We start from the raw sequence: 16,720 nt of genomic DNA, 5'->3' as shown, positions 1-16,720 counted from the left end.
CTGTCTGAGGAAGTCAGAGGAGTCTTATAGGACAGATGTCATCTATGTGGCTCTTAGAGGACGAGAAGGAGTCAAGTGGATGAATAAAGGAGAGGTTGGCCAAAGAACAGAGCAAATCGGAAGGAAGAGTCCCCAGGAGAGTCTGGTATGTTCATAGTGGCATCTCCATGGGGTTAAAGTACAGTGAGGCTGGGGGACGTGATGGTTGATGAAGCTGGAAGGTGCCTGCAGGACCCAAATTTGAGAGATCTTCTTGGTGATGTTAGTCAAGTTGGGCTTCACTGGTTGGCAGAGGAGTCATTCAAGGTTTCTAAGTGGGAAATGTCATCCGCTCAGATCTACATTTCAGAAAGACCTATATCACTCAATAGATAGTCCAGGCATGACATAGATCTTGAACTAAATCTATGGTAGGAATGGTAAGGAGTCAGCTCCAAAACACACGTGGGAGAAAGAGTCCCTTGAGTCTGTTGAGGACTCAGAGTCCTCCCTCAGGACAGAGGGCTGATGTAGAACCCAGGTCCCCACACACCCAGAGTCACAGCAGATAGATGCCATCAGGGAGCCAGACCTACCGTATACTCACTCTGTCAACGGACCAGCGCGTCTCCCCTCCTGCACTTTGGATGCAACCACAATCGATTAATCAGAACCACATTGTGCCTTACAGGAACTCATTGTGTGTAACAAGACTGGTATCAGGAACTAGCAGTAGGCAAGTGGGAAGGAGCAGGCAAGGTAAAAGGAGAACACAGCTTCTGTGAATGGTAGGGACTCAGTCCACATTGGTACCTTTATATCCTGTCACTGGTTGTAGACTGGGTGCCATTAATTTTGATCACATAAAAAGAACATGCCTTTGATCTTATTTTATATGCTCTTCAGGATTTTCTCAGTGATGTCTGAGAAAGTCTTTTTTAACTGACTTCGACCAATTTAAATTGAAAATTAAAAAAGAAAATTAACTAGAGCTCCATTGCACGATGGTGCTCTTGACTCCACAACACAATTTTGTAAGAAGTACGGTGTAGATCAAGTGATGGAAGACAGCCAGCAAGTATTTGAGACCCAGAAAAACATATGAATCATCTATTTGGAAAAATCAATGGTTTTAAATCCAAACAAGTAAAACCTCGAGGCACACGTAGATACTAGCGAAGGCAAGAAATGATAAAAGCCAAAGCTGACTAGGACAAGAGGACACAAGCACACAGATCCATGCACAACAGACAACCCACACAGAGGAGGAGATTAGGATGAGGAAGACACAGGTACCAGCAAGTTATACTCAGGGCGATAGTCAAAAGGCCTGCCAGGCAGGTAATATATACAAAACCTGAAGTAACTGAAAACAGGCAGGAAATGCATGGAAACGGACATCTTCATCCTGAGGGAGGAGTTACCGCCCCAGTGGCGGAGACAGGTGTTGAAGGGGGTCATAAGAAGGGAGAGCCCACAAGGTGAAGCTTGACTTGGCAGACAGAAGTCACAGCTCAGCAGAGAAGGCTCCCCTCCTCCCAGTCCTAGCTGCTGGGTCCCAGCTCCCCCAGATATCGCCCATCCTCTGTTCTGGCACTGTCCATCACCGTAAACAACTGCACAATAGCAGAAGACAAAAACAACAGGACTGTTTCAAGGTAGCACGTGACAAAGTCCTACTTCAAAGACTACTGACTGCATGATAAAGACAAGAATTGGGAGGAAGGAGAGCTCCTGACAGCCTCACAGAAGCCAGGGGGTGGGACACACTCCTAAGGGAACAGTTTGAACACAGACACATACGTGAATCGGGATTCCTGTAGGTACATGACAAATCAGTAGGGACATGATTGTTATTCGATAAATGGTCTGCAAACAAGTGAAAACATTTAAGGTGGATCTCTGCCTACACTATATGCCAAAATAACTTCCAGCTAGATAAAATATTTCAAGGTGAAAACTGCAGCTTGAAATTCTGGAAGCATGCAGGGGAGAAAAGGTGTCCTCACGAGGAACACAAAACCAGAAGACAAAAAGATAAATAAATTTAACTCATAAAACTTAAATTTGTCTGCCTGGCAAAAGCACCAGAAATGAAATAAAAGACTAATGATTGAGGAAAATAACTGCTACTCTTATCAGAGTTTATAAATAACCTCTACACTTCAGTAAGAAAAAGAACCCAATGACCATGAGCCAAAATTTCACAGAAAAGGAAATATTAAATGCTTGTGGACATAGGAAAACATGCTCAACCATATTAATAAGGGAAGTGCACATTTAAATTTTAACACCAGAGAACTCTTCACCACCAGGTGGGCAATGGTTGAGACTGTGAATGGTCCTTCTGCATGGGGGTGGGCAACGAGCTCTCTCACTCAGCATGGCTCACAATCAAAACTGGTACAATCCTCATGAAAAGCAATTTGATAAAAATCAATCAAAATTTAAAATGCGTAAACAATTGACTTACTAAATCTATTTCTAGGAACTTATCCTATGGACAACCACACGTGTGTAAAGTGACACATGGACAAAGAATTATGCTGCAGTATCGTTGGTCACAGCAAAACACTGGGGGCCATCAATACAGAATTGGGTATATGAAGTAGCATCCAGAGAAAAAAGTATGATGCAGACATTAAAAACAACGCAACAACTCTAAGTACCGCAGGGCGGGGGGAAGAACCCAGATGCAGGTTTTAAGCGAAAAAGCAGAATGCACAATAGTTTTGTGCAGGGTATTACCATGTGTGTAAAGATAGATGAAACATGTCTATGCTTACGTGAACATAAATGTCTCTGGACATACACATAAGAAATCGCTAGGAGTCATTGCTTCTGGGGAGGGAGCTTCACTTTCATTGTACAGCCCTTCACCTTTTAAATGCTCTACTGTGTACATGCAAAGCCCATATAAAAATAAAATGCAAAGCTGCATCCTTTACCGATCCTTACTATCCATATCACTCCCAACAGAGGTGCCACTGCTCATATGTGGGTTTACTGTCCTCCACGAAGTAGGGAGACTCTCTCTGCTGGGGCCATGAAACAGGGCAAACAATTCCCAAGCGTTTCTTCTTTTTCAACTTTTTTAAAGATTTTTTTTTAATGTTTATTTATTTTTGAGAGATAGACACAGAACGTGAGTGGGGGAAGGGCAGAGAGAGAGACACACGCAGAATCTAAAGCAGGCTCCAGGCTCTGAGCTGTCAGCACAGAGCTCAGCACGGGGCTCGAACTCACGAGCCACGAGATCATGACCTGAGATGAAGTTGGACACCCAGCCTTAGACTAAGCCACCCAGGCACCCCCCCCCCCACCTTTTTTCACTTTTTATTTAAATTTTTAAAAATTAAAAAAAAATTAATGTTTATTTTGAGGGAGAGTATGTGCGCACTCACAAGTGGGGGAGGGGCAGAGAGAAAAGGGAACAGAGGATCTGAAGTGGGCTCTGTGCTGAAAGCAGAGAGTCCGATGCGGGGCTCGAACTCACAAACCGTGAGATCATGGCCTGAGCCGAAGTTGGACACTCAACCAACTGAGCCACCCAGGCACGCCATCAAACTTTTCTGAAGACTCTTGATATTAACCTGTAGAACAGGCAGGGTATTGTCATTTACAGCAGTGTCATTTACAACCAGCGGTACTGTTGTAAGTGGAAGACAGAACAAAATCAATACTTAAGGCACACACTGATCCTTTGGGTTTCAGCTCAATGAGTGAAGTCCTTCCTGGTCCCTAAAATCTGGATCTGGGGTTCTTCCAGTGTGCTTTTCCACACAGAGCACTCACTGTGTTCACCTGCTAATACCCCCTTTCATGGTACAAGCTGGGCCTCATTATCAGCGTACTCCCCAGACTCAATGCCAAGACTGATGGCCTCAAAGCACCTTCAGCCCCAGGCACTTGACTTGTGTCTGATCCCCTCATGGTCATTGCTCAGTAATTGCGGTCACCACACCGAACAAGCATCTGGCGCCATTTCTGAAAAGGCCCACAAGATGGAGATGTCACTGCAGGGATGGAAAGAGAACGGGCTCTGCCCTTCCCAGCTTCCCAGACTCATTTGCTGTGGTGTAATTATTGTTTGCTTCTTTGTTTCATTTGAATATTCGACATGAACGGTTCAAATATTCCTATAATTCTTCTTTTAAAAATATTGAGAATGTTTCCACTCAAAAAGCACAGTTTCAAAATTGAAACAATTAGAAAGTCTGCTTTCATTAAACAGGGGCATCTTGTATCCCAGAGGGCCTTTGCAAATAGTTTGGGATTTCTTATTTTCTTTTGTTTTGGCACAGCTCAACTTCCAATTTCATGAAAATTAATGTTACATTGTTTCTGAACGACAGCCCTATAAACAAAGTCATAATAGGAGATGTGGGGATGGATTCATTTTAATACCCTTGACTTGACTTAATTTTGTATATTGTTTCTTTAGTTCTTCCTTTCTAGGTCAATTTATCATTCTAAATTTGATTAACATCCAACATACTAGCATGCTTGGGAAAAATATGGAAAACACTAAACTCACAATGATGGCTAGTTGGATTTCCAAAGTGGGCTGACCTGCTTGAAGGGGTGTTTTAGTTGGCCTGATTTTCCTAGGACTTAAGGGAAGTGAGTCTTATTTCCAAACCAAGGGAAAAGAGTTCTAGATCTTTCCAGTACTGCACGGCACCCTGACATGAATCTAATTTTTCAGGAGTGTGTTACCAGAAAACATGGGTTCTCGGGACACCTGGGTGGCTCAGTCGGTTAAGCATCCTACTTTTGGTTTTGGCTCAGGTCATGATCTCATGGTTCCGTAGGTTCGAGCCCCACATCAGGCTCCGTGCTGACAATGTGGAGGCTGCTTGGGATTCTCTCTCTCCCCCTCTCTCAAAATAAATAAATAAACTTAAAAAAAAATAGCATCAAGCTTTAAAAAAAGAAAAATAAAATGTGGGTTCTCACTACAAGAATGCCACTATTGTTCATAATACTTTAATGCCTTTCCTGAGTTTTTCTTTTTGGTTTCAAGAATTATAGGTATATAAAACATCTCAACAATCTTACAAATTACTGAAGTATATACTTTAGTAAAAACAATCACACACCTTAGTAGGGCAGAAAACTGTTGTAAATGTGAAAATAGATGAGTGACACCCAAATAATTCAGTTGTCAAAAATGAAAAAAATTAAACTGTATAAAACCACGTATTATAATAAATACAACTTACATTGTACATTTGGGTGATGTATACAAATATAAGTTGGAGTTGGGACCCCTCCTTCTTTTTCTTTTTTTTATATCATAAATATAAGCCAGTGAGGCCAGAGTAAAACGTGGTGGGGTGGCCAGGCTGGAGGGCTTGCTGGTCTTAATAATGAAACTGCATATCTGATGTTTCAAATGATTGGTCACATGGTTTAGTGAAGCCATAAATGGTGATAATTGGGAAAAAAACATGTGAATGTAAAGCAAGTAACTCTGAAGCTTTCTTTGCTAGTGGATACAACAGATGGTTCAGGTAGAGAACTTTCTGTAGCAGAGTATGCTGTAAGAGGGAATTGGAAAGGAAAGGCTACCATTGGGGTGCCTGGGTGCCTCAGTCGGTTAAGCATCTGACTTCATCTCAGGTCATGATCTCATGCTTTGTGAGTTCGAGCCCCGTGTCTGGCTTTGTGCTGACAGCTCAGAGCCTGGAGGCCGTTTCGGATTCTGTCTGTCTTTCTTTGCCCCTTCCCCGCTTGTGCATGCTCTCTCTCTCAAAAGTAAATAAACATTAAAAAAAAAAGGGGGGCGGGGAGAAAAGAAAGGCTTCCATTACTGGCTTCTCTGGTGGCCAGATCTCAGCACGTAGGCTGGCTGGAGGGATTTCATGTAAGTAACTCCTTCAAGCCAAGGACCACTGAGTCCACCTATCCCAGGGACCCTCACTGTGTCCCTGGTGTCATACAGACTCCTGACGACCCGCATGCCCCAGGCTGAACATCTCCACCTGTGATTTGCTTTTTTTTTTTCCAGTAAATTCTATCTCTGTTCCTAGTTTCTAACATCCTCATGCTTGAGCAAGCCTGAACCCTCACTCATTCTGCTTCCGCTGCTCCCACCTTTCTCCAAGTTTGTCCCAACTCGCTGCTCCTCTCAAGCCCCATGGCCACTGCCCTTCTTAGGCATGGTCAGCCCTCTCAGACTCAGAGATAGCAGCCCCTGTCCCTGTAGCCTCGACCCACTGGCTCCACTCATGGATAGATTAGAGCACCCCACCTGCTGCTTCAAAACTCTAACAGCCCCTGATGTCTCAGGATGAAGCATCACCTCCTCCCCAGGGCATTCAAGGCTCTCTGGGATCCAGCCCCATCCTGCCTCTTTTAATGCTCCCACCCAATGCCCCCCCCCCCACCCCCTGCTTCCCAGGCCCCAGGAGACACTTAGCCAGATCAAGCAGGGAAGGAGACTTTCCAGAGCCTACACCCCTAACCCTCCAGCTCAAACCTGGACCTGGGTTTCCAGGGGATGGGAAGGGGACCCATAGGGGAATCTTTCCTAAAGCCCAGGGCTTTGGAAACCTATAAATTTCCCATCCTGATAACCTGTCAACTTCAGGGACCTCCACACTGTTCCCCAACCAATGAGTGGGTAATTCACCTGATCCTGCAACTAGTGTTTACTGTGGCTCTGCCATAGTCAGGCCCCAGGTACCAAGGGGGACACAGCAATGAAGGGGACCTGGTTCTTGTTCCCAAGGAGCTGGCAGCCTAGCAGGAATAAGATGTGAGATGTAACATCAGTAAAACTTTAATATTCCTGACTTTGGACCCCAATATCCCATCCCATTAGATAAGGACCCTCTTCACTGGTGACCTCTCTGGGACCACAGTGATTTCAGCTGATCCCAAATAGAGGTGCCCTAGGGCGAAGGGTACAGTGTCTTCAAGGAAATCAACTTTTTATCTTACGGACAAGATCTTACTAAGCCCAGAAATACCCAGCCCAGGGCCACGCTGGGCTGTGAAACCTGAGATTTTGACAATGTGGAGCCTATGTGTCATCTTAGAAATTAACACCATGTGTGGGGAGGCAAAGTTCATTGGACAGCCCCTCTTCCTGGGGCTGTCAGGTCTTGCCTGCTCTACATCCCAACCAAACCTCTAATCACCAGCCACGTTCAGCAAAACACACTTCAGAATACACAGATGATTAGAGTATAGAATACAGGTCGAGTTTGTTTTAAATTCAGGATTTGAGGCAAATGATCATTTTGAATTGCTCATGTCTAGATTTCTGATCAATCACACGCTGCTGGGTGTTATATCTTGTCATCACATATTGTTACTTCCCACTGGACCCACACGGTGGGGTTCACATAATGCTTTCATGAGTACCTTTTCAGTGGCTCGTCAAAACCACCCTCTAAGGTAAGAGTTGTCATAACTGGCATTTTCCCCTCAAGGATTAAATAACTTCCCAGTGACTAATTGGAACCCCAGCCAGTCTTCCCTAACTCAGCACTCTTGCCATATAAGGGTAACTGTTTTTAATTGTTCTAAAATTACAGGTCTTACCTTTTCCTTGTAAACACATCCTTGTGCAATCACTCGCTTCCAGAAGTAATAGTTAGTTAATTTCTAGTGGTCTAATACTCTTGCCAAGTTAAATTCCTTCCACGGACCCATGCAATTCTTTTCCCTTCTGGTAGGTCCTGGATTAATTACATTAAGGTACAGACCTTAATAGGCCCACTACCTCCTGACTTTTATAGAATTGTTCATTCAAAGATAAAAACTGATGTTTATAGGACCAAAGGCAGACCTTACACAAATTCTAGAACAGTTTTTCATAGGTCAATCAAACCCTTCACATTTAAGTAACTGGGAACAAATTTTTTTATACTTTCTATGGAAAGAACATACAGAGATGAGACATTAAAAAATATCACTTCTAATAAAATATTTACTTAGTAAATAGTGTGAAAGAAATTATTATTGCCTTTGGACTATGTTATGTACAGAAAAATACTTTGGATTATGCTTTGTATTTCTTTTCCTTTAGTCATTCTTCATCAAACTGATTTCTTCCACCGGAGGGTAAAGCCATCGGCTTCCTTCTTATAAAACTCACCTTTCCAGCCTGGCCTCCTGCGGAGGTGAAAGAGATGACGTGGGGGTGGCGGGCACAGCAGATCCAGAAGGTCTTGAGTGATAAGAGGTGTTGCCAAAGCTGTTGTATCTAAACAGTGCAGAAGTTTAAGGTAGGGAGCAGGGTGGAAGGAGAGAGAAATGAGTACAAGTCAGTAACTGAGTAACACTTAGCAAACTATCTTCATTTTTGCAAGAAAAACAGGCTTGGAAATGCTAACACCATTAGTGATTTTTCTAATTTCAAGAGAGTTACTAACTGCTTCATTTTATTTCTCATGAGAGAGGTTTCCCAAAGGCCAAAACCATTGGGCAGAGAGATTTATGACAAGGGGTTTAAATAAAACCTTCATATTTCCTTGTTTGTCCAATGTACGTTAAAATTCTTTGCTAACATAAAGAATCCCAATTATGTTCATTTGAATCTATGAAGATTCTTCTTGCCTCTCATGGCGGTACAATTAATGTTAAATCCGTCAAAGATCTGTAGAAAATACCAAATGATTAGCTAAACAAACATCTTATTAAAAGGTCTGGTTTAGGTATTTCCAAATCATTCATTAAATGTAATCTTGTCACCTGCCCAGTGACCAAGGAGAAAATGTCCTCAGACCTGCTGGACTGGCCTGCTGGCTAGAGGTACATGTGTTCACACTTTCATCCAATGCTGCTTTTGAACCCAAAGTACAGCCACCGGGTCTAAACGAGCCTTTATCATTTCCCAGTCATCTCTGACAAGTTTCTAGATGAGTAAAGTTCTAGAGTTTTCTTTCTGGTTTTTCAGAATAGCTGTCCTTTAGCTTATTATCACTCAGTGTGTTCCCAGAAAACAAATCATCACCTGAAGCCCTTGTGGCGGGGGTGGGGGGGGGCCTGGGGGGGCAGACACTCATGATTAGTTACAGATGAGACCCAATGATCTGCCTCTCAACCTACTCAGCTGCAAGTCAGGCTGACTGCTTCTCCTAAACTGGTTGGGGACACTTGGGTGCGTGAGACCCTATGGGTCACTATGCGATAAGTGCACAAAGACCTTCCTGCACACAGTGAATCCAGTTCAAACTCCCATCAACAGAAACCAGCACTAACCATTCTGGGAAGCACCTTAACTTCAAATGTGGATATCCTTTGACAGAGTAAGCCTCCTTTTGGAAAGCTAGCATAACCTTATGGTTATTTGTATCTGAAAATGTCATGCATGGCAATACAGGAGCATTATTGAGATCATGGTGAAAAAAACCTGGAAATTACCCAACCAGGTAACAATGCAAGAATGGTTAAAACGTGTGATCGAATATCCGTGGAATAATATGCAATGATTACAAATGATGGCCAATTCTGTAAATGATAGCATAGAAAATGTTTATATACAGGCTGAAATAAAACATCAGAATATAATATTTATAGTTTGATTTCAACTGTACAAAAATATTCACAAAGGTCAAAAGTTATGTGTAGAAAAAAATCAGAAACAGGCTATTTTACAAAGTGGACTAGAGAGAGATATTTTCCATTTTCCCTCATAAATTATATCATTATAATGATAAATAAAACATTTTTATTACCCCAACTTTACCCTGTGCTGCTAAGTCTGGTCTGCTTAGCTATGGGTCTTATTATTTATTTGGCATCACAGGTCAGGCCTGTGTCACTACACAGGCATGCCACCAGGCAGAGGGAGACTCCAATCACACAGTTTCACTACATCATCCTCAGCCAACACATCACTCTCATGGGACATGGTTTCTGGGCACCCCTTTTCTTTTCTCTTTAAAAACCCAACATGCTACATGCCTAACAGGTTAACTGCTTCTCCATGTGAGGGTTGGACTGAGTCTTTAAGAGAGCTCCCAAACCACAGGGCATAGAGAAGGCAGAAAAGCAAAGGGTGAGAGGAACATACAAAGAAAGGAAGCAGTAGAGAAGGGAGAAAAAAACTCAGGAGCAAAGAAGAGGGAGAGAAGCAGACAGAAAGCACTGTGACATGGGCAGGGAAGGAGGCTGCCGTCAAGAGCTTGGAGTCCTCAGGGAGACAGAGCCCCCAGGCCCAGACACCAGCCCTGTGTCACCCAGCTGCCTGGACCCTTGGCTTGTTATTCCCTGCAAGCATCTAAAACAACCCCCTTCTGACCCAAAGTGGACATCCTGCAGAATGTTTTAGGAGGGTTATGTTACCATAACTGAGTTTAAATGACATTATGGAAATAAAACCAAGCATGATGCATATTCCCCCTGCTTTGGTTTTTCTAATGGCTGAGCAATTAATTCAAATACCTCACAGTCTGTTCAATTTTGCTTCTCAATTTCAGCCAAACCAACTGGATCATACATCTCACTCGGTTCACTGTACTTTTTCCCGTTGGTTCTTTGTACTGACTAATCAGTTGGTGCCTGCTATAACCAGTTCCACTGCACTCAACCACTGAGCAGTTACAGACCCCATGAAAACCACAGTGAGTGAACATCAGAAAACTAATAGGTGCAAACAGTATTTATACAGCATTCGAATTCCTGTCAAATAATTAAAAATTGTAAGAATTTCTCGGTTAAATATAAGTCAAACCTTATTCACAAGCATGAGGCTGTTTTTGTAAATTTATGTGTATATTCATTCATTTATATGTTTCTCTTACTCCTGTCCCCTAGGACTGTAAGCAGTAGCAAAGACCAAGTGGAAAGGACCTGGATCCAGGAAAGCCCCATCAGAGGCTCTGAGACCATCACTAGAAAGTCCAGAATGACCATCATGGGCTAACACCACCCTGCTGGGGAAGATGAGGTTGCCAAGTTATTTTTATTCCCGTCAAATGTACAGCTCTTCACTTGTACACAGATACTGTTCTTGGAGGACATAAGAGCCATGTTGGACGCCCTCCATAAAAGTCATGTGAATGATCCAATAAGCCCCGAAGTTTAGACCTAGAAGAGACTCCTAGAGAACCTGTAGTTTGAAGGTACTCAAACTGGAGTTCACACACTCCTGGAGGCATGCAAAGCCATCCTGGAAACAAGAGGAAATGTGTCTTAGAGCCCCACGTTCCATAGCTGCTCTTTTCTTCAAAACGGGTCTGCCTGTGGCTACTGCTAGGGTCTCCAAGTTCTCTTCCCTGTCTCCCCTTCCACGATGGCCTTCCACTCTCAGGGGGAAAAAAAAGCAACACCTTCATCGAGGCCGAATCAATGTGGGGCAATGCTTTGAGCCGAAAAAACTCCAGGGTGCCAGGCAAAGGAAGAGTGTAGGAAAGCCTCACTCCGGAGGGAATTCCTTAAGAAATACTGAGGAAGGGGCCCCTGGGTGGCTCAGCCAGTGAAGTGTCTGACTCCTGGTTTCAGTTCAGGTCATGATCTCACGTGAGTTCAAGCCCCATATCAGGCTCTGTGCTGACAGTGCGGAGCCTGCTTGGGATTCTCTCTCTGCCCCTCCCCCACTCACACTGGCTCTGTCTTGAAATAAATAAACTTAAAAAAAATGTGTATATATATATATACATTAAATATATATAATATATGTAAATATATATATATTTAGATAAGGACCCTCTTCACTGGTGACCTCTCTGGGACCACAGTGATTTCAGCTGATCCCAAATAGAGGTGCCCTAGGGTGAAGGGCACCCTATATATAAAATATATATATATTTTTTATATATATTAATATATAAATTTATAAATATATATTTATATATATTTATTTATAAATATATATATATATATTTATATATAAATATATAAAGAAATACCGTGGAAGGAGACAGTGCTGCTGTACCCAGGAGTAACCTCAGAGCAAGCCTCACATGTCATCTGTCATCTCTATCTACCTGCCCATCTACCTATGAATTGTGTTGAAATGATATTATGGAAATAAAACAAGCATGATGCATTTTCCCACTCCTTTGGTTTTGCAAATACCTGAGCAGTTAATTCAAATACCCCCCAGTCTGTCCGGTTTTGCCTCTCAATTCTAGGAGTGAGATGGTTGTCACAGGGATGCATAGGTGCGTATTTGAATTGAAATAGGATGTTGGACTTTTTCTGACAGAAATAAGGTCTCATTTGTCTGAGGACAGGCTTTGCCAATTAGGCATATGTAGGTGTTTCCTAAAATTTAATCACTTAAATGTGAAACCCCAAGGTTTTCACGAAAATGAATTTATATATATTTTTAATGTTTATTTATTTAGGTGTGCCCGGGGGGCACAGTAGGTCAAGTGTCTTGACTTCAGTTCAGGTCACAATCTCATGGTTCATGAGTTCCAGCCCCACACTGGGCTATTGTCAGCACAGAGCCTGCTTTGGATCCTCTGTCTGTCCCTCCCCCACTTGTGCGTGCATACATGCTCTCTCTCAAAAATAAACATTAAAAAAATACTTATTTTATTTGAGAGAGAGACAGAGAAAGCACAGGGGAGGGGAAGAGGGAGACAGGGAGAGGGAGAAGGGGAGAGGGAGAGGGAGAGGGAGAGGGAGAGGGAGAGAGAGAATCCCAAGCAGGTTCCTCACTGTCAGTGAAGAGCCCAACACGGGGCTCGATCTCATGAACCGTGAGATCATGACCCGAGAAGAAATCAGACACTTAACTGGCTGAGCCACCCAGGTGCCCTTTGACAAAAATGAATTTAAAGCACATGTACGACAGAAAGATCACGTCTTATACAACTTTAAAGTCACAACAAAAAACTTCAGACAGGCCATTTAAAACTTTGAGGGAAGTTCGAAAATATTCTTAGGTTGTATGTGGGGAGAAAAGGTTGATGATCACAGTTCTAGATTAATTCTTCTTTGTATTAGATGGAAAATCTGACACACACCGCAACTGGTTCTATCAGTGGTGTGAAAGAGCCATTCTCCAGGTCTGTGTCCGATAAGCCTTCACTCAAGATAAGGCGTAACTTCTTACTGGACACCCAGGCCAAGGGTACCCCAGACACAGACTCTCTGGCAAAAGCATTTTGCTGACAAGGACTTGCCTCAAGAACCCTGGCAGGGAGAGGCCAGGGTTCGAGGTCTGGCATTTGGAGTCATCTGTAGATGACCCCAGAAAGGAAAGAGACAGACTCTCTAAAAGAGAGGCCTGTACAACGCACAGGTTAGGACCAGAAGCTGGGCCAGGATGCTTGGGGCAGAAACCACTCCCCACTTCCCTAGCTCTCTGTGCCTCAGTTTCCTCATGGTAAATAAGGGATAGTAATATAACCTACTTCTTAAGGGTTAAGTAATGCTTTGAAATGCTAATTTCATGGAAAGTACAGGGCCTGCCTCATAATAAATAAATGTTATCAATTATTATTACTCTAAGATGGGAGCAGCCACAGGTATGATCAATCATTGATTTTGAACAATTGATTGTTCAAAATATTCAAACCCTTGGTTGCCCATTCCCCGCTCTGTAGAGCTCCTAACCTAGGCAATAATAGTGTCGGGCAAGCACACAGGCATGGGACAAGCACCTGCTAAAAATTCCTCGTGCGGTTCCGATTTGCACACTGCCCTCCCTCTGCTCCCCTCTCCAATTGTTGTAAGAATTATTGCAGTGCTCACACTTCAACAATGTAATTGTGTTAATGCCTGTGAAGGGATTCCAAGAGCAACTGCCCTCTCGCAGGGAGCTATGAGCAATCTGTGAAAGAAATATGCATATATTAGAATAAAAACGGGCGCCTGGGTGGCTCGGTCGATTGTCTGACTTCAGCTCAGGTCATGTCTCACGGTTTGGGAGTTCGAGCCCCACGTCGGGTTCTGTGCTGACGGCTCAGAGCCTGGAGCCTGCTTCAGATTCTGTGTCTCCCTCTCTCTCTCTGCCCCGCCCCCACTCGCACTCTGTGTCTCTCAAAAAATAATTTTTTTAAAAAAAAAGAATAAAAGCAGAAAGCTGGAGAAAAGAGAGAGAAAATAAAGACACCCACCTATTAGAAGAGAAAGACCGGAAGTTGTAAGGCTCAGAGGCAGAGTATGTGCTCAAATGGAGAGAATCAGAGGGACTGTTAAAGGAAGGAAAAATCCCACTCAAAACGCTGCATAGGAAGGGGGCAGAGCACTGCACTGTATTCGGTAGGTCAAATGAGATGCACCCCACACAGTTAGGTGTGAAATGCATAGATATTATCAGACCATGCATGTTTTTAAAAACCTAAGGTTTAAAAATCCATTTTTAGTAATTGTGTTATAACAGAAGAGCTCTTTGATTCAAACACACGGCAGTTTTCCTCTGCCTCCTGCCTAAATCCTGGTAATTGTTTAGTTAGTGGCCAGGGAGTTAGTTTATACCACCACCGCCCTCTGCTCAGATTGGAATCCACACACACACACGCACGCACGCACGCACAGCAGAGGACAAGCCAGTCAGTACAAGTAACATGCTGTCTCCTTCCCTGGATTAAGTTCACACGGGCCTCCAGGTGGCTGGATCTACCTGCTTTCCTTCTGGGCCTCAGCCTCCTTTTCCTTGGTGGGTAAGGGCGAATCCTCAAAGTCATAGGAGAAGAGGTGGAAGGGGCTGTGGGGCACATAGGGCAGCTTTTCTATGGTCGGTGATGCCTTCGGGGGGCCAGGCGCCGAGGAGGAGGGCCGGGAGGCAGAGGCAGGGGTCAGGGGTGGCAGCACGAGGGCAGGCCCAGAGGACCTGCTGCATAAGGGGCCCCCCACTGCAGTGCTGGCTGGACATCGTTTTCCCTGGGAGGCAGCATTCGAAGCAGTAGGGAGAGCTGAGCTCTGGGGAGCAGCATCCTTTCCAGCAGGGCTCTGCTCAGAGGCAGGGCGAGCCTCTCTGCCGACCCAGCAGGGTGGAGGGCAAACAGGGAAGGAAAGGGAAGTGAAGGTTAGGAAAGAGAAAAAGACACACAAACCCCCCATTACTGCTACGGCCACTTAACTCCAGAATCCAGCTATGTTTCTTGAGCTGCAGCATGAAAGCTGGCCGGCCAACAGAAGCTTTGGTTTGTTCAAAAATCCTGGCACCCTGAGCTTGTCCATCTGGGAGGCAAGACTTGCTTAGGGCAAGGACACATCCTTGCAAACCAGTATGGCATCTGGGCATTTCGGAGGCTTTTGTGTGGAGAATTTAACAGAGCCCCTAAGGCTCTTCTTCAATGGCTTCCCAAGCCTCCCCAGTTTCTCCCCAATGGTTGTGTTGGCACCTGAATTTCCACAATTTGAATTTCATTTCTTTCTCTTGGTCAAATCAAAGTTCTGTCCTCCTCCTAAAAAGCCCAGTCTTAAGGAAGAAGCATCCCCCAAGCCCCATACTTTAGGTCACGGCTTTCAGGTGCATTCTTGAAAGGAAGTATGGAAAAGGAAAAAGAAAAGAGATGCTAGTCTCTTGCCAGGAGTACCAAGAGCCAGCAAGGAGGGACTGGCATGATGAAGTCAAATTTTGCCCATTTCACACTTTTCCCACAACCTATCTCCACGACTAAGCCCATCTGGACTCCTCCAGGCAGCCCAATTCTGCCACAGTTATAAAACTTTTCCACCTTCACAGGACTGGATTTGGACCACTTGGATATTTTGAAATATACCCTTATAACCTGAGCATCTCCGTTAAACTCTGCATTTTTCAAAACCACAGTCCCTCTCTCGGAGAACTAGGCTCCCAGCCATGCCCATTGGGAATCGGATGGGAGCTGTTTTCTCTCCTAGCTCAGATTCAGAGCTCCCTCTATATAGAAGGGCAGGGACATATCAGTTGCCCTGGCTCGAGGGGAGAATGGGATGAGAACTCACTGCAGTCTTAGCCCAGGTCTGGCACACACACACACACACACAGTGGGGACATGGGGTTGGCATACACAAAGCAGCAGGCAGCAGGCAGGACAAGCTGTGAAGGACACCAACCCAGCAGAAGTAAGCAGAATCTTTCTTGCCACTTTAAGGTCTGGTGGGATTATGCCAGGAAATAAATATATCCAGCTCAAAGTTAATGAGTGCCTTAGTAACTGTCAAGGTCAAGCCCCGGTATGCACAACTTTATTTCCTAAAACTGAAAAGCCTAACTGCAGTTTGTTCAAGAATGCCCTCCAGCATCAGGTCATAAAGAAAACAGACCTTTCAGGGGTGCCTGGGTGGCTCAGTTGGTTAAGTGTCCGACTTCGGCTCACGTCATGATCTTACAGCTCGTGAGTTCGAGCCCTACCATCAGGCTCTGTGCTGACAGCTTGGAGCCTGGAGCCTGCTTCAGATTCTGGGTCTCCCTCTCTCTCTGCCCCTCCCCTGCTCGTGTGCCGTCTCTCTCAAAAATAAATATTAAAAAAAATTTTTTAAAAGACCTTTCAAAACAGTAAATAACCATCTACCTATGTAAATAACAATCCTATATAAAGACAGCACATCAGGAGGGATGTTTTGAAGGTTACCCTTCAAAGTCATATTCTTCTCTCTGGTCCTAGGTGCTGTCCCATGAGAATAGCCAAGGGGGGATGGGTTTGTGTAGGTGAGACAGAACATGTACATTTAAACACATATGGAGCCATCCCAGTGTATTACTGATTTCTACATGATTCCCTGTGGTTAATTTTCAACCTAAGGTGGGACTACCAACCAAACTTCCTCCCTTCCCAGAGCACCCCTAACTGAATACCATTCCCCTCAGGCATGGCAGCTCCAGATAGGCGAGGTGAGG

General features: G+C 44.2%; 1 protein-coding gene across 17 annotated transcripts in view; it reads right to left on the bottom strand.

Moving 5' to 3' along the window:
• The window catches only part of FHOD3 (formin homology 2 domain containing 3), a 471,758-nt gene that overhangs the window by 108,755 nt on the left and 346,283 nt on the right, over positions 1-16,720 (bottom strand). For 7 of the 17 annotated variants that reach the window (XM_045458602.1, XM_045458603.1, XM_045458606.1 and 4 more), the window contains 3 exons: positions 14,516-14,869; positions 14,010-14,084; positions 8,090-8,197 (listed from right to left, as the gene is read on the bottom strand). In XM_045458602.1, the coding sequence (XP_045314558.1) occupies positions 8,090-8,197; positions 14,010-14,084; positions 14,516-14,869 (537 nt within the window). The remainder of the gene's footprint in view (positions 1-8,089; positions 8,198-14,009; positions 14,085-14,515; positions 14,870-16,720) is intronic. The other 10 variants (XM_045458615.1, XM_045458612.1, XM_045458618.1 and 7 more) reach the window with 3 other exon arrangements.

Source organism: Leopardus geoffroyi, chromosome D3, assembly GCF_018350155.1.
Source record: "Leopardus geoffroyi isolate Oge1 chromosome D3, O.geoffroyi_Oge1_pat1.0, whole genome shotgun sequence".
Lineage (NCBI taxonomy): Eukaryota > Metazoa > Chordata > Mammalia > Carnivora > Felidae > Leopardus > Leopardus geoffroyi.
The sequence above is the reverse complement of the archived record's forward strand: the minus strand, read 5'-3'. Positions and strand labels throughout refer to the sequence as shown.